Source organism: Lutjanus erythropterus, chromosome 8 (genome assembly GCF_056507025.1).
Source record: "Lutjanus erythropterus isolate fLutEry1 chromosome 8, fLutEry1.hap2, whole genome shotgun sequence".
Lineage (NCBI taxonomy): Eukaryota > Metazoa > Chordata > Actinopteri > Lutjaniformes > Lutjanidae > Lutjanus > Lutjanus erythropterus.
The window spans coordinates 16,046,452-16,072,555 of NC_139324.1; the positions used below are offsets into that span (position 1 = coordinate 16,046,452).

General features: G+C 40.0%; 1 protein-coding gene across 1 annotated transcript; it reads left to right on the plus strand.

The window, feature by feature from the left end:
- The first annotated feature begins 1,128 nt into the window (after positions 1–1,128).
- Positions 1,129–25,524, plus strand: dcbld2 (discoidin, CUB and LCCL domain containing 2). The gene is made up of 15 exons (XM_084724687.1): positions 1,129–1,547; positions 5,663–5,887; positions 9,882–10,019; positions 16,251–16,302; positions 16,398–16,470; positions 19,268–19,401; positions 19,562–19,602; positions 20,126–20,341; positions 20,628–20,752; positions 21,289–21,436; positions 22,082–22,231; positions 22,326–22,419; positions 22,801–22,850; positions 22,933–23,067; positions 24,389–25,524. Exons 1-15 carry the CDS (start codon positions 1,445–1,447, stop codon positions 24,805–24,807), a joined length of 2,103 nt encoding a protein of 700 aa, XP_084580813.1. The 5' UTR covers positions 1,129–1,444; the 3' UTR covers positions 24,808–25,524.
- Positions 25,525–26,104: the final 580 nt, after the last annotated feature.

Sequence of the window (26,104 nt, forward strand, 5' to 3'; positions counted from 1 at the left end):
CCTGCGACTATTGTTGCAATCAGTATGCAGAATGCATGTTTGCAATGCAAGTTTTGGACACTGCCAACAAAATATTAGCCCACAATCCATTGCATGGCAATTCAAAAAGGGTGACCAAGAGTAAAAGGGCTCTATATAGAACACCTCTGACCATCCCATTATTAGAGATTTGACCATTAATCAGATCTAATATCATTTGTGTCTGGTCCATGACAGCCGGATCAGTTTCTCATGTGGCTCCCCATGAAAAATAATTGCCCACAATTGAACTAAAGTCACTGAACACTGTCTGCACGTCCAATTTCAGACGAGAATATAAAGAAAGAACTGAATTCTTAAATTACACTTTTATATTTTCTCTCAATATTTTTGATACTATTGAATATTAGTAAACGTAGTATTGATTAAGTAATTAAGTACAGATTATTTTGACAGCCTTATGTTGTAAGGGTCTAAACTTTGCATATGTTTGCATTTGTTGCCAATGTAGACCATTTAATGCTTTTTATTGTAAAATTAAAACAGTTATTAAAGTTTTTTTCTTTTCTCTTTTGCTTTATTTCAAAATGTGAACACAAACAATGTGAGGAACATCAGCATTATGCAGACAACGATGAGAAGACAATAAAAACAAGACACAAATCTAACAAAGTAAGTAAAAGATAAATAAATTAAATAAGTACAGACATCAATACTTTTGATTGCTCAATAGTATTTTGTTTCATTTTCTTCATTAAAACAGAATTTGGGTATTTGGATTGTAAATTTTCAAATACAAATCAGCAGAATTAGATTCATTAGAAAAGCAACTGTCAAGACAACCACATACAATATCTCTGTATTAAACAGCAAAATCTGTGACAGTGCCAGCATCTTTCCACACTTCATATGTAAATTTGCATGACCAAAAAAATGAGAGCAGGTTTCAGGATGTAAATCACAGGAAGGGCAACTCACATCCATGACTTTTTTTAAAAAAAGAAAAGACACGTCTTTTCCTTTATTTGTTAGAAGGTTTATTGTGGTAAGGATCAAACCTTTTTCCAGTCAACATGAACCAGTATTAGATTATTAGTAGTAGATTATTAGTATTGGCTGTGAAGGGGGTGTTGGTGAGGATCATTCAGACCACTTGGGGGACTCGGGTATCCCAGCTCCAGATCAGGAGGAGGAGCCATCGGTGGAGGAAGTAGCTCCACAGCTTGGATGTCTGTGTGTTTGAGTGTGTGTGAGTGGAGCAGTTACCTCCATAGTGAGAGTGTCGCTAACCACTGGATTGTTTAACTGAACGCAAAGAAAAGACATCCTGGCGAGGAAACCACGGGCGGACGCGCTGTCGGGGAGTTGAAGATTAGTTTTTGTATTTTTCTCCCCGGTAACTTCCAGGTTGAAGCGGTGCAGCCGGTCCAGAAGCGAGCATTATGCATTCAGACTGCAGGCTGCTATGGGCAGAGCGGTAATGGTGGGCAGGGGACCGACAGGGGCCGGGGTTCTCGTCCTGTCGATTCTCATCATTCTCACCACGGAGGGCTGTCGAGCGCAGAAAGGTTGGTGCCACCGCACAGCTGCGCTCCTGACAACCGGAGGAGCCCAGCAGTGGAACCGCAGCCGCATGCGGCCATGCTGCTTTAAAGTGTGAACACGGGAGTTTAGATGTTTAGAGATAATCCGAACCCACGGTTGTTATTGTCCGCCAAACTTAAACCTACCTTACATGGCCGTGTGTACGTGGAGTTCTGCTTGATTTACACCGCTTGCCGCCGCCCGTCATGGTGTGTTTGGTGAACGACGGCTGTAGTAAAACCAGGCAAACCGGTTCTAAAAACACAGATTGTGAAGGAATAACCGCTGCTTGGTGGATCTGTTGCTTGCGGAATTAACGTGTGGCTTTAAAGGATTTGTTAAAAGTTCAGAGTCACAGTCTGTTACTTACTTGCGTTTTCATATAAGCGAACCACCTTTAAAGTACCGGATTTGTCAGTGGATTTTGGTTTTACGTTATCTGTGTTCGAGACAACAGCACATTTTGGAGCTTTGTGGCCTTGTTTGTAGGTACAGGTAGCCCAAACTCGAATTTACTGTCAACTCACTTCTACAGTCTTGTCAAGCTCAATACGTTTTGATTGGTGTCCGTTGACCTTAGACCATATTGTACGTAAATATGAGTATTAGTTAGGTTTTTTTTAGAGCCTACAGCCACCCTCAGGTGGCCAGAGGTTGGGGGTGGGGTAGCAGAGGGGGTATGAGTGTAAACACGTGGACACAGTTTGTCATAACTCTTAATTTCACCTGTATTATCTGGTGGTACTTTATGTGTGATTATTTCAATCTTGTCTGGTGCAAGGCTACACAATTAATCACAACTTGGTTGAAATCGCAATATGTCCAAGTGCAATATCAGAATTACAGTTTTACAGTTAAAGAATTAGAATTTATTTTTGGTCTGTAAATAGGAATTAGTTCATTATCTTTAAGTTTACGAATTCATATACATAAGAACATTGCCTCCTATAACAAGGACAATCAAAATAAGACAGATGAAACAATACAAAACAAAAAACAGCTTATAAAAAGCAGCTTACATCCTGTAAGTTTTTGTTATCTCTCCTTCTATGCTAGTGTTACTATCTGGTCATCTGTTTTTATATTTATTCAGTATGTTATTTGTAAATTTTTGCATAAACCTACTTAATGTCCTTTTGCTGAAATACAATGTAATTTTGCTTTAGTCCTCACTACTGGTTTGAACCTCTCAAATCATGTTGACTTTCTCTCTTTTTTTAACATTTTTACTTTAAGACAATAACTGTTTTTTGCCCCGTACGTAATTTTAATGGATTTAAAGTCAACCAGATCCTCAAATTCAAGTTTTATAAAGAGTGAGTTATCCGAATCACAAAACCTTGATAAAGGAAACGTGCGACAAAATAGCATTATAAAGAAGTGCTGTAGAGACGTCCTAGGCTACAGATCTCGTTCTCCAGATGTTCGTTTGCTACCGACCCCAACAAATGTGACATCGTGATTTTAGTATTTTTTTCAGTGAAAATGAAAATTGTCATGCAAACTTAATTGTGAATTGTATCACAACATCTGTTAAAATGGCAATGTGTGTTTTTTTTAACCATATTGTGCAGCCATAGCCTGATGAAAACACAGGCAGGATGGATTTCTGATTGTATTGTAAGTTGTATTCTGGTTTGTTTTTGGAGCATGAAGGGTAACTTAAGGAGGGTAATCTGAACTCAGCTGAATACCATGCAGTTGTTCAGTCAATGATTGTGAGTCAGAGTGAGGGAAGCAGCTTTGTTTTTGTCCTGTTCATCTGGATAGTGTCCACTGAGAGTCTCTTACATAACTTTAGAACATCCACTTAGCACCATGAAGCGTGACTGTTGAGTGTTATCTCACAGCCACAGCATCAACAGACACAATGTCTCAGCTTATGGCACACAAACCTCTCCTTTTTAGAAAGTCTGAGCTCATAAGTTTTGTAAAATTGATTTCAGGATCCATTAAATTGTGTTAAATTTTAAGTATGGGGCTTTTACCTGCCAAAAAACCCCAAATAAAATCAACATTCTGCTTCTTAAATTTTATGTTTTGGTCAGAAGAGCCAAAAGTCTATAAAAGCCAAAGCCAACTTCTCTGTTGAACCTAATTACACTGCGTTACATTCATTTGGCAGATGCTTTTAATCAAAGTAGGGCCGCAACTAATGGTTATTTTTTTATACATTAATCTGCCATTTGTTTTCTAGAATTGTTTGGTTTATAAAACATCCTTAGGTATTTCAAATGTCTTATTTTGTTTGTCCAACAGTCCCATTACCCAAAGATGTTCACTTTGCTATCACAGGTAGGGATGGATATCAAAAAGCTCAGTCAATATCAATATCAATAAGCTCCTGGACAAACAATACTGCTAACAGCTGACGGAGCAAAATGTTCAACCGTGTGGGATCAATTTACTAACTCAAATCAAAATGCAGCTAACTGCAAAAACTCAGGAAACTTGTTACTTCTGTAAAAGGTAACAAAAAAATAACATCTTTTCGTGTCATGGCTTTATTTTTTGCACCAATTATGTTGATAATGACAAGCAATAACAGTGTTGTATCAGTAAAATCCTAATTATAGTCATCCATAATCACAAGACAAAGTAAAACTGCAATTTCTTAGATCTGAGAAGCTTGGAGTAAGGAATGTTGGACATCTTTGCTGTTGATAAATGATCAAAATAGTTGCTGATTAATTTTCTGTCAGACAGCTAATTAATCTACTCATCATCAGATATAAACTTTCCATTGCTTGCCTTTTTTAGGCAGCATCTGCTATCTGTTTGTTATTGTTTTCAGAATCACGACGCTACAGGAACCAACAACAACCTACAGGCTGAAAAATGGCAGGATGTCTTAACAGTACAAATGTAAACAAGCTATCAGATGTTACCTTTTTTGCAGCGATTTAGCCATTTTAACGCCAGGGCTCGTGTCTGTATTTCCAAATGTTCCAGCAAAACAAGTTCCCCCGCAAACGCTATTTTGCAGCGGCACTGTTGCCGCATCCCGGGCTTTGCGCTGCCTGAGACGATTGTGATTGGTTTGAAGAAATACAAGCCAAAGTGTTTTTCCCCCTATAGCAGAATGGTTGTGGAGGCGGACCTTCCTCCAGCACCGACACAGCCCTGTACAGAGATATCTGGCTATATGAGAATAATTCAGCTGTATTCCAAAGCAACATTCACACTCAATTTGGGTTTTCAGTGTCTTGCTGTGACTTAGGATTGAAGCACTCTTATCACCTCAGCTACAGTCGCCCCCGATATCCCTTACATGGTACATTTAACAGGTGCAAAAGCCTATATTAAAGCATTTAAACTTCACTTACTTGTTACAAAACTTTGCAAATCCCCAGACATATACATAGCTGTGTGAATAAAAAAGGAAATTTATTCCACTGCCTAATCCCTTGCTGCATGTTCTAAGGAAAGAAACTAATGTCACTAGATGTAGTGGAACAAGCATATATGCTCTTAGGTGGATCTCTCTCAACAGATGGTTGTCTTCAGTGGAGCTCCCCAACATTTAAAATACAAGAAGCTAAAGAAATAACAGGAAAATATGTGTTAATTTATATTTTCCTCACTATCAGCAAATATCATGGAAAAACACTTAACTAGTATGGATTTAGTCAGTCAGAATTCTTTACCTTATCTGTGAAATTATAGTATAGAATACATACAACTTTTGAAATATGTAAAAATATGTAGTTTTACCTTTGAAACGGGCTAAGTTCTTTCTTAAAACAGCTTGGCACTGTAGTTTTTGGCTGAAGTAGCAAACCAAAGGAAGTGGTGCATTTGCTGGCAACTTGGATACACACACACAATACCTGTCTGTTGAATTATTTCATTTTTTGTTTTGTTCTTTTCATTGGATTTGTTGAAAATAAGAAAAAAAAAATAAAGCTCTAGTCTTATACTTAAACCCTCCAGTATCTATAGACACACTGCATTTGAATGTTTCATGATTAACATTACCCTTTGAGTTGCAAAAGTGTAGCTTTGGACTTGTCTCTCCTGATTTCACCCAGTCTGTGCTTTATTACTGCCATCCTTTGTTTTTTTAATGCTGAAACTGCGTGTTTGTGTTGTCCTGCAGGTGATGGCTGTGGCCCCAGTGTGCTTGGCCCCAGCAGTGGGACTCTGTCCTCTCTGGGTTACCCGGGGACATATCCGAACAACTCGGTGTGTGAGTGGGAGATCAGCGTGCCCCGCGGCAACAGGATCCACTTTCGTTTCGCTGAACTGGACATAGAAGACAGCGACTGCCAGGTCAACTACCTCCGCCTCTACAACGGCATCGGACCTGAAAGGAGTGAGATCGGTGAGAATGACAACCTGATGTAAGACTGAACTTGAACTGATTTGGGGACGAGTTTAAAGGTCCAGCATTTGAGTTTTATTTGGAGAATATGGCAGAGATTGAGAATAATGTTGAGAAGTGTATAATCACCTGGAAATAAGAATTGTCACCTTTTTGTTACCTTAGAATGAGCTGTTAATATCTACAGAGGGAGATGGTCCTCTTTCACAGACTTTTCAGTGTTACACTGCTGTGTTTCTACAGTAGCCCAGAACAGACAAACCTCTTAATACCTCCTTTTGTGGCCACTGTAGTTTCTCGTACACACTTAAAAGGAGAGAGTAGTGTTTGCGATCTGCAAACTCACCGCTAGATGACAAAAAAATCACACACAGATCCTTAAAGCAGTTAGTCCAAAATTGTCATCTGTTTGCCACAGTCAGTTTAAATACAGCAGAGTATAAATTCACAGGGAAAAAGTCCTTCTACTCTCAAATTATGGTTTCAGTATACTAAAGATACTACTGTGAGGAAAATTTTCCAGGAGTCAATAAACTTGTGACAACACCATTGTATTACACTGAACATTTTACATCAAAGATATGAACAATAATGCTCAATATCTGTGACGTTAGAGTACGTACTTGTATCATAAACCTTATATTTTTAGATTTTCCCCTCACTTTGAACTACACAAATGCTTAGAAGATTGATAGAAATGGTAGCTCGAAACTTAACAATAAACCAAACATCCCCTACACGGACCCAACAACTGTAGTTGATGTCCACAGATGAGTTTTAAAATAATGTGAACATTAAGTAATGATAGCTCTTTGTGAAGGCTAGCTTGGTTTAGCTAAGTTGACCTTAGTTTAGATAAATAAGTACCAGCTAGCACCTTCATGGTGATGTACTGAACAACAGAATACTCACTTTTGTGTCTGCGCGCGCCCCACAACTGTTTGGCGATCTTGCAGCTTTATACAATATATAATGTCAGTCTGCTTGGTCATGTCCTGTTGTCAAGCTGCCTCATGTCAGGCTGTGATTAGTTTACAGCGTTGAAATGTGACTTCTGCTACTCTGTGCTGTGACTCTGCTGCTGCTGTTTGGAGCAGACACTTTCAGTTTATTGTTGAGGCAGGATAGCGGCCACTCTGCACAATGCTTGTGAGACCACCACCGGCACTGCAGCGCGTACCAGAAGTGACTCTATGCTCTTTAAATACTCACTTGTTTGGTATTTGTTTATGTGATATTTAATAAATCAATATACAATTCCAGTTCACTTAAGTTCATGTGAACGCAGTGACTGACTCCATCCAGGTCTCGTGAGTGCTGCTGGCACACTTCCAATGAAAATAAATATAGACTTATAGATGTACAATTTAATACAAAACAATTTAACTGGTCATTTCTTAATTTTAGTGATGTCACCATATTGGGGCTATTAAGAGACGATATCCACGTAAACTAAAAGTGAGATTGTTGTGATAGTGGATTGTGCTGTTTTTAGTCCCTTTTTGTGGACATTTTCTACATCCAAATAATTAAACAAAATGAATTCAACACTGTCAAGAAATGACATACTTCCACCTTTTTTTCCATATTAAACAGAAGGATGCAACTGATCAACTTCTGAATTCAGGTTTCTCTCTACTTCTTACTAGTACTACAAGTAAGACGAGCTTTAACTTGTCTGTGTTCCTCTTTCCACTGTTGTAACAATCACAACTCTGGTTTGATCGAAATAAATCAATAAACTCAAGTTAGATGTGAAAATAGTCTGGCTCTACAACCTGTGTTCCTCTCGCTTGTCCTCAGGCCCAGTGGGTGCGTACTGTGCTGCTGAATTATAATGCATCCTGTAGCAGTGCCTCTTACCTGTGCAAACTAGGTTTGGGCGATTGGACGACTATATCGTCTATCAACAATGGGCTGGATCCATCACCGATTGCTTTTTTTGGACGATTTTTAGGGCGATGTTTGTCATTTTATTTTGCTAATGTAATTATCTGCAGAGTGACAGCCTCTGCTCTGCACCGCGCTCTCATCCAGCGGCACAGAACACACCCACTCAGCTGACCAGGAGTGAGCTGAGCTGGGTGACGAGTGAGAGGAAAACAGCCTGCAGAGTCAGACTCTTTAAACTCTTTCCACGCGGTAAAGTGAGGATTTATTTTGACCAAACCAGAGCTGGTGATTGTTGGAAGACAGGACAGACTAACAAAGACTGTTTTAGTGAGTTTTACATGTTATTCTGTTGAGTTTAAATGAAGTGTGTTTTTCAAGGAGTTAACGAGCTGATTAGGGTCCTCTTAGTTTGGTAAAAGAGAGAAACCTGGTGTACGGTTGTATTTCTCTGTCTAAAATGCAAAATTAATGTGAGAACATGTAATTTCTACACACTCTGTGAATTTGTTTTGTCTGCTGGATGTAGTGAATATACGCAGCATGCGTAACATAGTGAATTCTCTCAGCTGAGACCTGAAAAGACAGGAGAAAGTGGGTGGGGGGACGATGATATCGCCAATCGCCGATAGATGGGCTGACGATGAGCATTTGGGAAGTTTTAGCATATCGCCCAACTCTAGTGCAAACCCTTAAATTAGAAAAATAAAAAGACAAAAAACACCCAAAAAATCACTGTGGTAAACCAACCAGTGATGGACTCAGCCACTTGTCAATAGCAGATATATTTGTCCAGTCACCCAACCCTAATAGAGAGCTTATCAACTTATAATGGGCAAGTGTTGATTTTCAGCAAAAACTTAAATGAATGGAATCAAATTCATTCATTTTTCATTACTTTATTTATCTGTCTGTCTGTTTTATGCTGCTTATGTGGGTCCAGGTCCTTTTAATTTAATTAATTATAGCCTATCATTAAGAATTATTGGTATGGTCGTGCTATGATCTTCAAACAGGTATTAAGTTGCCTTCTATGTGGTGTGGTAAAACTCAGACCCAGTAATCTGTCACAAGCAATGAGGAAGAGTCCTCTTCCCTTAGAATTAGACTGGGAACATCTATTGGCAGTTGTTAAAATAATTTTTAATATATCGGAATTAGCGAATCAATTCTATCATTTATCGAGAAATGTAGTCATTCACATTTCAGCTGTTTCATCTCATCCCAGTGAATATCTGAAGTAGGGATCTCACAGTACCAGAAATTTAGTTTTTGATGCCAGTGAATTTCCACAATTCTTGATACCTAATTTGATACCAGAAAAGAAAACAAAAACAAGAATAAATTTGACTGTTGTTGCTTTTTTGCCACCTGAAATAAAAACTCTTCTGAGCTTCTAGGCCAAAAGACTGAAGGGGAGATTTACTGAAGCCCCCACAAATCAGGACTCAGGAGATCATGTTGTTATGTCTGGACAGTGATGCAAAAGTGCTCTCAGGTATTAAGTTTGAGCACATGTAAGTTGCTTTTTTCCTCTTCGTTCTCCTCCCCTTTTTCCCTTCATATTTTAACAGTTAATTTTAATGGAATAGTAGTGCACTGTTTCTAGAATCGACCCATTCTCTTGTCCTTTGAGCACTGATCAGCTGAGCAGACAGAACACACTGGATGTGCTGCTTTGTGCACCTCAGCAGCCAGCATGTGTCTGTTTGACTGAGAGGGAGACGGAGAGAGAGAGAGAGAGACGCATTTTCTAGAAAGTCAGAACCTGTCTGTGCCGTGGGTTAACTGGGTTAATCCGTGCATCACTTCTTTTTTATTTTGGACGAGTTGAAGCTGTTGCTGCAGCTGCATGTTACTGTCTTACATGTGTGGTTGTTGTTGTTCAGTGCTGGTGGGTGTTCTCCTTCTGCTGGCATTTAACAGCAGACTACAGACCTTGAAAGCGAAGAATTGCAGAAGAATTGCATCTCTGATACCTAGTGCCTGGTAGCTAGGGTACTGTAAAAAAAAAAAAAAAAAAAAAGGAATACAGTACATGTGTGTTGTGTTAAACTAAGCAGCCTTGTATAATAAACCAGAACTTCTTTGTCCTGTTTAACAGTTAAATACTGCGGTTTGGGTCTGAAGGTCCAAGAGCTGATCGAGTCCACTGGCAACCAGGTCACTGTCCAGTTCATGAGTGGGACCCACCACAGTGGACGTGGATTCTACCTGTCCTACTCCACCACTGAAGACACAGGTAACACGCCTCACCTGTCTGTGTCTCATCTGTTGATCAGCCGTAGGTTCCTGCCTGCAGGGGTGGAGGGGGGGGGGGGGGTTGGTGGGGGGGTCATGTGATAAAGGTGTAGCAGACTGGAATGATGTTTTGTTGATGTCATCTCAGTGTCGAGCTTGGTTACATTTCTGTTTTGGCCTTTGGCGTTAAGAGTTGCTTTGGAGACAGTGTGTGTGTGTGTGTGTGTGTGTGTGTGTGTGTGTGTGTGTGTGTGTCAAAGTCTGATGCGAGTCTCGTAACAGCTGTTTCGTTCATAGTTTGACCTGTCTTATCACTGTTGTGTGAAAAATTACTGCCCCTGTGTCACCTTTGTGTTCAATCAAAAACACTTAACCATCATGCAGTTTTGGGTTCTCAGAAGATTGACAGTCTTCAGGATTTGTGGAAAATCCTGAAGTCATGTTTCATTCTGTCCTGGGATGCTTTTTTTAAGTTAAAACATCAAATTATGAAATTTGGAGATTACAAATGTTTTGTGACTAATGGCTTCTGCTGGCCTTTTCTGGACAATGTTTAACCTCATTGATTGATAAATTGTGCTCAATTTTGACTTTTTCTGAGTGTTCTTTTACCTTTAAGGTAGTCTAAGTTTTTCCCCAAACGTCGCTCTTAACCGTAGCTAATAAACAACATTTTGGAGGTGAGACGCAGAGTTAAAAGTGTGTATTCTCTCTTTGTTTGGGTCTGTTTAGGTTGAATACATTATTATAAACAGGTGTAATTATTCATTCATTCATTGTTTTTTTTTTTCTTGGTTAAATTCTGATGGGGTCTGACTGTCCTCAGGTCCCTTTTGGATTGGGTATCTTTATGAAAATCAATGTTGGGTTAAAGGTGTGTAAGATTTACAGGGCAGAATTTATTAGCAGAATATAGCAGAAATGGAATATTACATTTATCAGTATTTTTTTGTTGTTCATTTCATTTTTTGAGGATGTCACTTTGAGCTCTGGGAAACTGTGATTAGGATTTTTCACAATTTTTTGAATTTTAAAGAATAAACGATTAATTGTAAACTTAATTGTCAGATTAATCAATAATAAACAGTTGCAGCCCCTGGAATCACCTTATAATAAGAATCTGTGTTTTTGTTACCTTAGAATGAGCCTTTTCTACCTACAGAGGACACAGGTCCTCCTCCACAGACGCTGCCATGTTGCACCACCAAGTATCTACTAAAGTTTGATATGACATGTTTCAAACAATACAGTATTCCTTAATTATAGTATCAAAAGTACCAGAGCTACAAAAAAAAGATCTAAGTTCTCATATAAGGCCTCAGTTTGATTCAGTCTTTATTTTCATTTCTGAAATTTGGCTTGCAGCAAAACCAGACCGTGTTCAGTCACTTCTTCTGTACCAGCACTATTTCTTTCATTTTGTTGTGGTATCAAGTGTTGTTTTTTAATGCTTGTATTATATCAAAGTCTAAATGTCATGTATCATGACAGCTTTAGTTCCTACAGTAGCCCAGAACAGACAAACCTAACATGGGCTTTAAAAACCTCCTTTTTTGTCTAGTTTTGCTGCCAGTGTAGGCTCTCCAACACGCTTGGATTAGGGGATTGAGGGGAGGTGTTTACAATCTGCATGTTTATTGGTAGATGGTAATTTATTACATGTAGGTTTTCCACAGGTCCATTTTGGATTGTGTTTTGGACCCCTGAGGAAACACTACATGATGCGTTTTATTAAATGCTGTGGTGTTTTTTTTTGTTTATGTGCTCTGTCCAGTTTGACTGCTTGCATGTCAGGGCCAATATATGTAATTGGATCAAAGCAGATTATGTACATTTCTCATTATTCTGTGAGCAAACACAGTCTGCAGTTCATACAAAGAGAGAGTAACAGGAGGACTTGAGTTGAACTGTATTTGCAGTTTAGCTGGAGGCCAAACAAGACAGAGTACACCACACGCCATTTACAGTGTGGTTTTTGCTCACCATTGAGAGTGTATTTAAACACACAGAAGAGATAAGGGGCTGCTCGGCTGTGAATGGTGCATTTCGATCAGTCACATATCTGGAATTCCGTTGTGCAGGGTCGTATTAGTGGGCATCGGTCATCATCTCAAATTATTGTCTTATTTTTTCCTTTGAATGTGAGAACAGACACTACTGAATACAGACGAGGGCCACCAGCAGACGTGTGTATAATTGTACAAACAAGATTTCTAATCTGTAGTGACACTGCGGTTTTGTTGCCCCTCCGTGACTATGCAAAATGTGAATCGAGATCGACTTTACTGTGGCTTTATTTGTGGTTGCTAGTTGTGACTTTTCTCAGGGGAGTGTGGCTGATAAAAGTTAGCAGTGAAGGACAGAGGACAGTGAGGACTGACCTTTGTGTGGTGAGATGAGTCGGAGACAATGTCTGTAAAGAACAGGAACTAAGGGCAGAGGAAGTGAGTAATAGAGAGAAATGGAAAGTAATAGTAGTTTTGTGGTTTTATTATAAGGTTTCTTGCCTGTGAGCAGCTGCTAACATTTCTCTAATGTGATATCATACCAATGAAGAAGTGTGTTAATAAGCCCCTTTCACACATTAACCTTTAAGTTAATGTGATGGCAGTTAGACATGTCGGACTCGTGTCACTTTTATGTAAAAGTCACAGCGGAAATCTCAGTCGGTCATTTCTTGTAACATTTCTGACACAAGTCTGAATCTGCCATCAGATAAATTCAACATGTAGTGAGAGAATTAAAAGCACGTCGTGTTCTACTGTCTAAGATCACTATAACACATTTAATATCAAAACTTCATGCATTCATTCATGCAAAAAAATCAAAACGTTTTCATAAACTAATAGTGAATAAGCCAATTTTGACTTCTTTAAGGGATTCATCCCATTTCAGATTAGTCTAATAAACAGTTTTCCTCATGCAGAGTGACCTGTTTACTTGTATCACCTCACTGTTGTATTATCAAACAGTCTTAATGTACTTAAATGTAATGACATTATCAAAGATAAAATAATTTACATTTATGACGTTTCTTTAAGGGGATCCCTCTGTGACGGAGTATTGCACCTTTGATCCACCCCGCTGTCTATGTAAAAAGCATGGAGGAGGAATGGGGGTATCAGTTCTGTTAGGCCTCTGGTCCACCAGGGGAAGTAGTAACAGAGCCGGATCAATGTCTGTTTATAAGGGTAAGCTGGCACAGTGGGTCAGGGTGAGACAGGTGAGACAGAGATGAGTGGACACTTTCTATATCACTGCCACAGAGCTGTGTGCTCTACACCGGTGATTCCCAAAGTGTGGGCCTTGAGAGGTTATGAAAAATAAATAAAATGCTTTTGAGTTTCAATGTTATAAATGTGAACTTACAGCAAAATATTTGATTGATTTTAAAAAGTAATCTGAACTAATAAAACAAAGCCAAGGGATTCAAATTACGTGTCATTTTAATTTATGTGACTGAGTTTAACAGGTGTTAAACCAAGATTTGGCATGGGGAATGGCTGCTTTAGACGTAATTCAACAGATCTCCAGTAGCTATTATTTAAAGCAGCAGTCCGAGAGACACCGAAGCAGACTCTGATGTCTGAAATTGGTGCATTTTCTCTTTTAATAAGAATGTTTTCGAAGGCTATGCTTTGTCATGTGGAACATTTCCAGTAACTTCAGATAAACGGATAATTGAAGCCACAAGAAGAGGAAGGCAGTGACGTGTGTGTATGCAGCAGGGTAATAATTCTGTCTCAGTGGTCATCTCGCTGACTGAATCACAGTGGACGGCAAACAAGGCCTTCAGTGGACCAACTGGCCCCCCCCCCCAAAGTTTTCCTTGCAGTGTAATGTAACCGATCATGCAGATGAGCGTGGGAGGACAGTTTGCACAGCTAAGTAAATCAGTAACCATGGCGACTTGCAGTGGTTGGAGGTGTTTGTCAGTTTGACTCACTGGTTGGTTTACCAGATAGATGAGTTTTTTGATAATGTGGTCGGCAAGACTTACCACCCCTGCTGGGTTTATATAGAATTCCCAGCAGCCCACGACGTCCTGTTGGACATATGTGGTGTGTCTCATCAGGAACCTTTGACAAACACACATTTTTGTTCAGTATGACTTTGATGTCTTCAGTGTTGACTCGAAATCGATACGTCAATTGACAGAACATAAATAGCAACAATTCTGATAATTGGTTAGTAGTTCATGTGATTAGTTTTAGGCAGAATTGCCAAAAAAAATCACTGGATCCAGCATCTAAAATGTGAACATGTGAGGATACTGAGCTGAATATCGTCAAGTTTTGGACTGTTGGTCAGTTTCAGTATGCCAACTTGGAAGTTGTTATGGGCACTTTTCACCTTTTTCTGACATTTTCTAGACCAAGCAATGAATCGTTCAGATGAATTTCTGATGAAAATTATAGGGCTGCAAGTAACAATTATTTGTACTATCGCTTAATCTGCCAATTATGTTTTTGATTTGTTGAATAATCTTTTAGTTTATCCACCACAAATTCTGAAAGTTCAAAGTGCCGTCTTTAAATGTCTTGTTTTGCTTGTTCAGCGGTCCAAAACCTACAAACACTCAATTTAAATATTTAACATTATCAGTGAACTGGTTGAAACAATTCATGGATTATAAAATTGTAGCCAGTAAAGTTTCTTTTGGTTGATAATTGAATCATTAGGTAATGATTAGTCAATTCGGTTTGAGTGTCAGAAGAATAATCAGCATCTATTTTGATATTTGATCAGTAGTTTCAAACATTTTCTAAGCAAAAATGGTGAAAAAATATTAAACATCCTTTGGTTTCATCTTCTCGAATGTTAGGACAGAAACAGAGTGTTTGGATTGTTTTTGGACGTGATGTCGTCTTGGGTTCTGGGATGTTCCAGAAGGTATTTCTTCACTGTTTTTTGATATTTTATAGTCTTAACTGTAGTATAGAGTTTATAGAATTACTTTCAATAAAGGCAACTATAAATTTTTTCTTATAGCTTTTAAATGGTTGAAATGCCAGATAATTGAATAGATCAACGATGCGTATGGCGTCTTTCGACCACCCAATCAAATCAGGCCAGCAGAGCACTGCTGATGGTTGTGTGATCTCCCCGTGAGGAGGAGACGTATGGCTGCTCCTGTCTAATGTCCGGCCAGGAAAATGGACTCGGGCTGGACAAGCAACAGGAAACCAGAGACTGTTCCCACATCTTGCAGAGATCTGCTCCATCACAGCATCCTGGATCAAGTTATTGCACTTAACAGGCAGACTGTGATTGAAGTTGACAGGAAGCAAGACTCGGTCAAGACGAGTGGAGGAGGACTCTGTGTTTATGTCAATGATACTTTGTGCTCAAACACAGTCAAAGGACATCAGTTCCCAGAGGTCAAACTTTCTACGTGAAGATGTCGACCATATTATCATCGCTATCTCGTTGCTGCTGTTTATAATCCCCCATGTTCAAATTCATAAAATGCACTACAGAATTAGCTCCTGGGTGTATATGTTTATATTTATGGAACTAACTGTATGTTAATTTATTTTAACTTATTTTTCAGTCCCTCTAGGAATTAATTTTTTTTATTTTAGTATTTGTAGCAGGGGTTGTTGTAGGCCACTGGACTTGATAGAGTTCTTGAAGACGTTTCACCTCTCATCAAAGAAGCTTCTTTAGTTCAGAACTGAAGGAGCTTCTTGGATGAGATAGATGCTGATTGCTGTTCATTGTTCTATTATTGTTATTATTATTACTATTCTCATTGGAACAAGTTCCCTTTGATTTTTAATAAATTATACAACGGTTATTTTTTTTGTAATTTTCACTTGCACTCAAATTGCCTAAAAACATTGCAACATGCATAACAATTTTTTAGAAAAGCTGCCGTGAAATCAGGCATTTCAAGCCGCGACAATCCCCAAAAAGCCTGTGAAATCCTGGAGAAACTGTTTGATACTTTAATCCTATTCTAATTTAAATCTAATTATCTGTAAATACTATGTTCTGCGTGTGTCGCATGAAGAGACACAAACTTTCATTTTGTTGTGCAACCCTGTGTTGTATAATGATAAATGAATTACTTTGATACCTTGACAGATGAATTGTCTGGAAAAGGATGATGGTTGACATCTGGCCAAAGAGAGCGAGAGAGAGAGTGAGAGAGATAGGGGAAGGAGTGACGGGTGAGCCTCAGTGAGAAGAGAAATCAGTTCTGACACTGTTTGTTTGCCTTTTGCAGATCTAATCACCTGCCTGGACAAAGGAACGGATTTCCCTGAGGCAGAGTTCAGGTAAATAACATTTACTTTGTGTGGATATTTGTGCAGTGATCAAGCTGTCTGATATTCACTGTGTGTGTCTGTGTGTCCTGTGTGTATTTCCTCAGTAAATACTGTCCAGCAGGCTGCTTGACATCAACCGAGGAGATTTCTGGAACTATACCTAATGGTTACAGAGAGGTGAGTACACATAAACGGCATGTGTTTTCTTTTAGTGGTGGTCACTGTCCTCCGCATCACATTTCCAGGTGAGTCATGGTGTCCATAGTGGTCTCCTGCTGACACAGGATCCAGCTGACCATTAGTATTTGCTTAATCATGTTTTCGTGGCCTCTCACTGTCGCCATCCATTACTGTGTTGCATGTCTGCACATCTTTCCGTTTGATTCAGCGAGATCCTCTTTCTCTTCCTTGTGTAAACGGGCCCCCGCTCGATGGTATGCGAGTCCTGGACTGATGACCTCACAGCACCCCCGCTGTGCGTGAGGTCATGGGCGCAGAGACTCTTGCTGATGACCTCATGCTCAGAGCTCGGAGTTTGTTGAAGCAGCGAGCGAGCGAGCGAGGGAGGGAGGGAGGGAGGGAGGGGTGTTGCTGGCTGAGGGGAGGACAGGGAGGAACACTGGGGTGTGCTTCAGGGAGTGAGGTGCCCCACAGGAACAGAGGAGGGGCAGGGTCAGCGGGTGAAAGGGAGGTGAGATAATAGTTTGGCCGAAAATAATAACCCTTTAATCCAGTCCAGCTGCAAGAGGGTGCTGAGCAGAGCTGTGTGTTGAGTGTGTGTTCTGGAGAGGCAAAAAGCTGCAGAGTGAGTCAGTGTGAGTGAGGAGCTGGAGAAAACCTGTATGTGTGCAGGCTAAGGTTTTTGTTTTGTTTTGTTTTGTTTTTTTTTTGTATACATGCAAGTAGAAATGTCACGATACCAGAAATTTTGTAGTAGATAATATACAGTTCAGTCTCTCTTTTAAAAATCTGTTTCAGGAGTTTCTTAGCGTGATCCATGTCCTAGTTTCTATATTTCCACGTCCCACTTATCATATATCTTTGTGTGTCAGTGTGGTTTCCTCTGTTGGAGGCAGGGTGCGGCGGTTTGGAGCGGAGCTTTGTGTTTGTGTTAGTGGTTTGGTATGGGGCTCGTTAGGATGTGGTGTGTGTTTTTGGGAAGTTTAAGAGTCACAGGGCGAGCGTTGATTCCTCGTGGCAGCTTCTGACGGCCATACATGCGAGTGTGTGTTTGTGAATGTATGTGTACATGTGTTTGTCACTCTGTGGGTCACCAGAGTTTTCCCACAATCCTGTCAGCTGTGAATTCCAGTGTGGGTCTTTTCCAGTAAAAAAATTCCACCTCACTCCAGCAGCTGTTCATGAGAAGGAGCTTGTGACCAGAGCGTTATCAAGGTTTTGTCCATTTCTCAGTGATGTGGCAGCAAGTTTGGACAGGACAGTGAATCATTACCATCAGAGCCTCTTGGTATGCTCTCTACAGAGAAGTGACATCATGCTGACTCATCAGCTTTTATCTGCACAGTCTGAAGGTTAAGAGCTTCTTCTGTGATCACAGTGTCAGACAGTACTGTCTGTTCTGTTTTTTGTTACACCACGAGTGAGACGTCTGGTACATTTCTTCACCCCAGCTTTGTATCCAAACATCATATTGGAACACTTTGCCATTATATTACATGCAAATGCAGAGGAGAAGTGAAACGCACTATCCAACTCTCAACTTGTGCTATGTAGTGTAATATTTACAAATGGAGAACAGGCGGTGTTGTGGAAATTCTGATCAGAATGTGTATCAGTGACACAAGTCCAACACAGGGCCTTGATCCCTGACATTGGATCAGATTGAGCCCGTCTCTTAATTAACACCAGAAATATGGAAGGACATGAGAAATAATACATGGAAAACCACAAATCCGTTAATTTGGAGAGTCTTGGAAAATTCAACTATGTTTCCTTATAACACCTTTTATCCAAGCAAAGTACTCTACAGAGGAGAAAATGTGGTGAGGTAGAATCCAACCATACCTATATATTCTTTTCCACTCTGGTTTTATTATGTTTTTATTTGTAGTATAGTTGATAGGGTCAGATAGCATGCACAAAGCTTTTATGAAAATACGATTAAAACAGGGAAGTAGAAAGAAGGTAAACTGAGAATATTAGGATTGTTAAAAGCTAAGTACAGCAAGACAGAATAAAGCACAACGTTGTAAAGAAAGACTACAAGTTTGTTGCTAATTTAACCAGGATTTGGTTGCACTCTTGGTGAGTTCCAGGACCTCACAGAAAAAGCTGTTCTAGCAAATGATGTTACAGCAATATAAGACTGAAACATGTGAAACTATGGATGCAGTATTGCTGTGCACACTCTTTTTTGGGCTCAAGTAAATTATTACCATCTTAAGAAAATGATGAGTACTTCTTTACAGTTTTTTGAGAAGAAGCACCTTATCAGATGGCTCACAGTGCTCTTTTCCTCTCATCACTCATCTAATTTGTTTTGGTTGAATGTTTATTGTCATGTTATATCCTTGTTATGTTTATCTTGTCACAAAAATCTTAAGTTTTATGCCAAAACATTGAGTCAGTTTTTCCTACGGTATCAAATATTAATATTCCATATATTGAAATTCCAGTATCGCGACAACACTAGTCTGGACAGATGTGGATGTAGACTTCAATTTAACCAGTTTGCAAAGGCATACAACTGAGAGCCAGTGTTTCTAGTTTTGTGATCTCCCTTTGTATCTCTGTGTGTCCCCTTTCCAACATCCGACCAAACATCACACAGTCACACAACAAAAGACTTGTTTGTCTTAGGAACAAAGCTTTTAATCTGTTATCGCTCTAATTTCCCTAATCTTCACAGTTCATCAGATGTGGTGGAAATTGGCCCGAGCTCCTGGCACTGTTTGTTGTAATGGAAACAGAAAGTGTCCTTTTATCTCATCGTTTCTTTCCTTTCATCCTGCAGTCCTCTCCTCTGTGTGTGGCAGCCGTCCACGCAGGTGTGGTGTCCAACGCGGTGGGAGGGAGGATCTCCGTGGTCAGCAGCAAAGGCATCCCTCACTATGAAGCCACACTGGCTAACAATGTCACTTCCACTGGGTAAAAGCTTCAGTCACTATAGCACACAGACATGCCTCACACTGGTTTTCATCTGCTTTGGGTGGATTTCAGTCAGTAATCGCCGAGTCAAAACGATCAATAAGCCTTAGATGTACTAATCTGTTTATTCAATCCTCTAATCTTGCACTTCTCTCCTCAGAGGAACTTTGTCAAACAGCCTCTTCACCTTCAAGACCAGCGGTGAGTTTCTGTCTGTTCTGAAGCACTATTAGAAACTGTAATAGTTCTGCTCGAAGTGTAATTATTACTGTCAACATCTGTAATTTTAACTGAGTGTAAATCTTGCCATGTCTGTAAGTTTATTAGTCTGCAGCACAAAATCTGGAGAGAATTACCTGCCATTTTTTACACATGCGCAAAGTTCAGACTGCTGTTATTGCCTGACTTGAAATCTTCGGTTAAAGGAAATGTAAAAAATATATTAAAGGGATAGTTTGGATTTTTTGAAGAGGGGTTGTATGAGGTATGGTGTATTATCTACAGGTTGGCAACAAAACGTATTTTAGCCACTTACAAAAAAATCTAGCCGCCATCTGAAGCCAACTAACCATCTACTGTAGGTAACACACTGACTACGTATACCTCATACAGTCCAACTTCAAATAATGTGAACTATCCCTTTATGGTCTCCTCCATCTCATTCAGTTTCCTCAAACACTCGACCTTCTCATTAGTGATGGTAATGGCCACTCTGTGCTTGCAGGCTGCTATGGAACGCTGGGTTTAGAGTCTGGCGGCGTGGCGGACACTCAGCTCTCTGCTTCCTCTGTGTGGGAGTGGAACAACATCATTGGTCAGCACAGCGTGTGGGCGCCATCAGGGGCACGGCTCAAGAAGGCAGGGCAGCCTTGGGTGCCTTCTCAGAGTGACCAGCAGCAGTGGCTGCAGGTGGATCTCAAGAGGGTGAAGAGGATCACAGGTACACAGCTGCATGACTGAAATGACTGCACACTAAAACCATTATCTTTAATACACGTGGGTTGTGGATGACCAGGAGAAAAATATGGAGTGAAACGAAGTTGAGTGAATATGGTATTTATGTGGTCTAGACTGAAATCTCACCAACAAGGTTAGAACTTTTAAAAAAATGTTTGATTTCACCACAATCAACATGGGTTACGAATGAGACAGTAGAATATAACAGAACATATTTAAACTTTAATTGGAGCGCTGTACATCTTCCTCTTGTTTCTGCTGTCATCCAGGTATCGTCACCACTGGTTCTACCCTGAGAGAATACCCGTACTATGTGTCAGCATACCAGGTCCTGTACAGTAACGAAGGCCAGCAGTGGCACATCTACAGGGAAGCCAATTCTACACAAGACAAGGTAACACAAGCGCCAAATCAATAAACCCTGCTTGCTCAACAATTACATCATTGACTTTTATGTTGTTTTTTTTTTACTTCAAATTAGTGCAAATGGACAAAAATGTCACTTTAGAAGGCTGCAGGGACAGATACTTGGGCTGTTTCCATAGCAACTGGTATTGACTAAGAGATGTTTATAGCAGGAAGTGAGGGCAGTCAGTGGTTTGAGTTAAGTGCTGTGGTAGACAAGTCAGGACACTTGGGCATTAATAATGAATGGATATGGATTTAGTGGCTGGGTTGTTAGACTGGAACTGCTGTCTGTGAGCTGCTCTCTCTGCTGGGATTCTCACAGGCTCTTATTGTGTGGAGCAAAGTAGTTATTAGCTTGCCAAGTTGGAAAATAATCAGCTTATGGCTTCTAATGCATTTGTTCACAGTCTGAAACAAGAATTGCTCTGCTGCTTTTTTTTTTCTTCTTCTAAACTATTACAGCTGAGCTAGTTGTGTTAAAGTTTTTGGCACAGATGAGAGTTTGTTCTTGTTTTATTGTAGGTTTTTCAAGGCAACATCAACTACCTGCATGAGGTGAGGAATAACTTCATTCCTCCGATTGAGGCTCGTTTTATGAGGATAAATCCAACCCAATGGCATCAGAGAATCGCACTCAAGTTGGAGCTGCTAGGCTGCCAAATCCCTGCAGGTAGGTAGAGGACGTGGCTGATTTGTAGTTAAACAAGTATCCCCTAAAAAAAATATATGTCTTAAATAGAAACCCCAAGTCCAAAAAGATGGGTTGCTGTGTAAATTGTAAATAATTAATGCTGAAAGTAACATACAGGTTTTGGAGCAACATATGCTGCAATCCAGGCGTTTTTTTACAGGGACGTCCCTGCTTATTTCAGTAAGACAACGCCAAGACACATTCTGCATGTGTTATAACAGTGTAGCGTCATAGTAAAATAGTTTAGGTACTAGACTGACCTGCCTGCAGTCCAGACCTGTCTCCTTTTTGAAAATGTGTGCCACATTATGAAGCACAAAATATGACAGTGGAGATGCCGAACTGTTGAGCACCTTAAAGACGTACATCAAACAAAAATGGGAAAGAATTTCACTTTCAAAACTTTAACAATTGGTGTCCTCAGTTTCCAAACACTTACTGAGTGTTGTTAAAAGAAAAAGTGGTATAACGCAATAGGAAACACAACTTTTTTGAAACATGTTGTTGGTATCAAATTCAGAATGAGTGTATGTTCACAAAAAAGTTAATCAGTTAGAAGAATTACATTAACATTAAATATCTTGTCTTTGTTCCCTTTTGTTTGTTTGTTTGTTTGTTTGACAGCGAGGCGGAAGACAGAGTTGAGACCGAGGATGAATACCCCGTCTCGTCATACGCCACCTCCTGTGGGTACAAAACGCCCGCCTCACCTTGGCCAAACCACACACACCCCAGACATCCGAAACACTACTATGCCTCCTCACAGCGGCAAAGGTGCGTCAGAGTTTTGATATAAGCAAAATGGTTATTTAATCCCTAAAAGTTTCATGCCTACAGGTGTTTATTCTAGTATTTTTTTTGCTCTTAGATGTGGCGTTGGCGGCAGTTCTGGTGCCTGTGTTGGTCATGGTTCTGACTGCACTCATCTTGATTGTGGTTTGTGCGTGGCACTGGAGAAACAGGTACGTATCTCATTGAAAATGTTAGGGTCCAAACCCACTGAAAGCATCTGATGCACACATTTTCAAATACAGCTATTGTTTTAAATCAATTAATAATAGTAATAATAATGATAAACAAATAAATGGATAAAGAAAATTGACAGTATATGTCCATATTAAGCCTGTGTTTAGGGGAGTTCTTGTAAAAAGTGTGAATTTTCGAGGCCTTTTATCAAAAATAATCATAGAAATAGAAACAGCATAGAAAATTAATGGGGGTATCTGTAATATACACAAACTTTAATTCCTGCTATAGGTGCACTAAGTGATGTCACTTATCGATTTCAGTGTGTTTGTGCCTTTCATTTTGCCCCCCATGACACTACTTTTCTGTCTTGACAGGAAAAAGAGCTCTGAGGGAACATATGACCTCCCTCACTGGGATCGCACAGGTATGTGACATCTCTGCAGCACAGACGCCGACAGGTTTCCCTGCTGCAGCTGACTATGTGCCTCATTGTGCTTCTGTCGCAGACTGGTGGAAAAGCATGAAGCAGCTGTTACCCTCCAAGATGGTGGAGACGGAGGATTCAGTTCGGTACAGCAGCAGTGAGGTGGGCCGGCTGACGGGGAGAGGCGCCGTGCCCCGACTACATGCTGAACCTGCAGGTAAACACTCTTCAACACAGCGACTGTTCAAACTTACTGCAGGAAACTCATCTGATTGGGCATTGTATTCAGACTAGTTGTGTGTTTCGAGAGATGGCTCTAAAATAAATGGTAAATAAAGGGTTTATTTTGATCAAACAAGAGTTAAATGATTGATGGAACAGTGGTGTGGAGTCTGGTAGGTTTGTCGAGAGCAATAAAACAGAAGTTTGTGGTTAATCAAAATGTATCTTATTCTTTAAATAAGGTCTCTCTCTGTAGGAATCCTTTCCGTAGTGCTGTCAGACACAGAATAACAGTCTGAGCCAGTCAGTGACATAAACAAGCACTTTTAATGGACTTACTTTGATGGTCTGCAGTTGCCTAGAGGGACTGTGTTTAATGCTGGACCAGTTTCAAAAACCAACCAATAGTTAGAAAAAAAACCCCAGAGGGAACAGGGTCCAGACTGAAAAAAAAAAACTAAGGTTACCCTTTAAAAATAAGCAGTGTAATTGTCTAAATCTTTTTATACATTCAGTGTTTGCAGTGTTGGGAGAGTTAATTTTAAAACTTATTCCACTACATATTACTGAATACATACTCTGAATTGTAGCTTGTATCCAATAGATTACTCAAGTTAAGTAATATATTTTAAATATTTTGGATTAGTTTTGGAATACTTCAAAATCGTCTTACTGAACCCATGTGTCTGAGTCGCTCTGAATGTAGTTAACAATCATTTTATATTAATATTTGCACTGCATGCACACACATTGTTGCAATTTTTTATGTATTTATGGGAAATGTGTTTTGAATTTTTGAGCATAAATAAAACAAAACCATACTGAGAAATAAAGTACTCTTTTCAAGTAATCTATTTTTAGAGATGGTTATAGTATTCAGTTACTCATATTTTGTACTTTAAATATTCTGAATACTCCCCAACCCTGAGTGTCACTGAAATGCAGTGCAAGTTTCCTTGTGATGCAACAGAAACGTTTCCTACTTTGCAAAACCTTTATTTTGAATGTTGAAAAATTTGCTTACTTTACACTAGTGTGTGGTTTTCTTCTTCGCCTTTGTTGCAGTTATTTGTCCTTTTAATAAGACATGACAGTCACTGGCAGTTGTGATAGAAAAACTCCATCTATGTACTATTGTTACACTGTACTTGGCTCTTTTCTCTTTTTCCTTTTAATTTTTTTTTTTTGTAGTTGCTCAGCTTCACAGAAACGTCTGTAGAGAATAGTTGGACATGTTTTTCACAGTGTGGACACCAGGTAAAGATAAACTAAGGTGTCCTTGGTTATTAACACACTATGACACACTCTCTTTTCAGAATATGCTCAGCCTCTGGTGAGTGGTGTGACAACATTAGGTGCCCGGTCAACCTTCAAACCAGATGAGGGTCCTGACCCAGGATACTCGGATCCTGATCTGTACGATGCTCCCATCTCGCCAGACGTGTACCACGCCTACGCAGAACCCCTGCCGGCGTCGGGATCTGAATATGCTACACCCATTGTGGTTGATATGGGTTGCCACCCATCAGGCGGCTCTTCTTTGAACCAGTCCTCTGCGGTGTGCAGTTTCATGGGTGCCGGGCCGGCCTCCCTGCTCACACGGACGGACAGCAGCCAGTCAGGGACGTCGGCTTACGATACGCCCAAGAACGCCACTGGACAGGTCACGCCCACTGAGGATCTGACTTACCAGGTACCTCAGAGTAGCACTCAGAAGCTGACGGGACAGAGCTGAGGAGTCTGGATGCACATGGCCTTAATCTGCCCCTCGCTGCCAACACAACCCGATGGACAAAGATGGCATGGTTGTTAAAGGTGGAGGAGGCGGCGTGACCCTGCGAGCCCTGGAGCCTGGGCTCGAGTCTTGAATGAACACTACCTTAGCTTTAGATTCATCCGGAGATGTCTGTATTGCCTAAACGTTTCTGCATGGCCACAATCTGCTTGTGTAGTGCCATTACAGTCCTATCACTGAAACCACAACGATGAATGTGCTTGTGCCACGTGTGAGAGGCGGAGATGGAGGGATGGAGGATGAAAAGGAGAAAACTGACTACTATTTGATAAAGACTTTGTCCCTGTCCTGTGATCCTTAGTAGTTCTTGCATTCTGTGAAACTGTGATTTCCATTATTTCATTATTGTTCTGTTACATACTGAAACAGGTTGAACTAAAATGTACCTGATGATTTACAATCATAAAATCCTCTTAGTGAATTAGTTGCATTAAGTGCCCCACATCCCAAGGTCAAAGAATTCCTTCTCTCTAGAGAAACTCTAGTTTACCATGGTACGTTTTGTCTTACTTTGTTTAAAAGCATGACTTGAAATTGTGTATAGTTCTAGTAATTCCGATACTGCAAACCTGTTAAAACTCTCAGATGATTTACTGATATTTATTTTTATTTCACATCCTGCTGATGAGGAGAAACTCTTATTACAAATAGCCCACCACTACCCTCACTGATTACACATCAAAGAATTGTGTTTGCACTGTTGTGTACTCCTTATGGACAGTGCATTGTTATTTGTCAGATGTTGCATGTTAAAGGGATAATTGGTAATTTTTTTTAAAGCGGGGTTGTATGAAGTACTTGTCCGTAGTCAGTGTATTAACTTCAGAAGATGACAGTTAACACGCCCCCAGTATGGAGAAGCAGCAGGAAGCTAAGCAATGTGCTGCTGTGGACAGAGTCAGCAACAAAAGGTATTTTCACCACTTTACCTTGAACTTAGATAGCGATATTTGGCTTTTATAACAGCTGTGTTCTGTGGGAAAAAGCTCTTTGTAAACACACCAAACTCTGGGCAAAGTCACTTATTTTACCTTGTTGAACACAGGGGTTGCTGGTCTGCTGCTGCCTTGCTTGTTTGGTGAATCCAAACCATTGTTTAAAACACCAAAGTCACACAATAACACAAACAGATTGAGGCAGCGGTCGATGAGCAACTTGTGTTTAACAAGGTTAAATTATTGGTTTGGAGAGAGTGATATTTAGCTTTCAACTGCAGTTTCTCATTGGAAAGGACTGC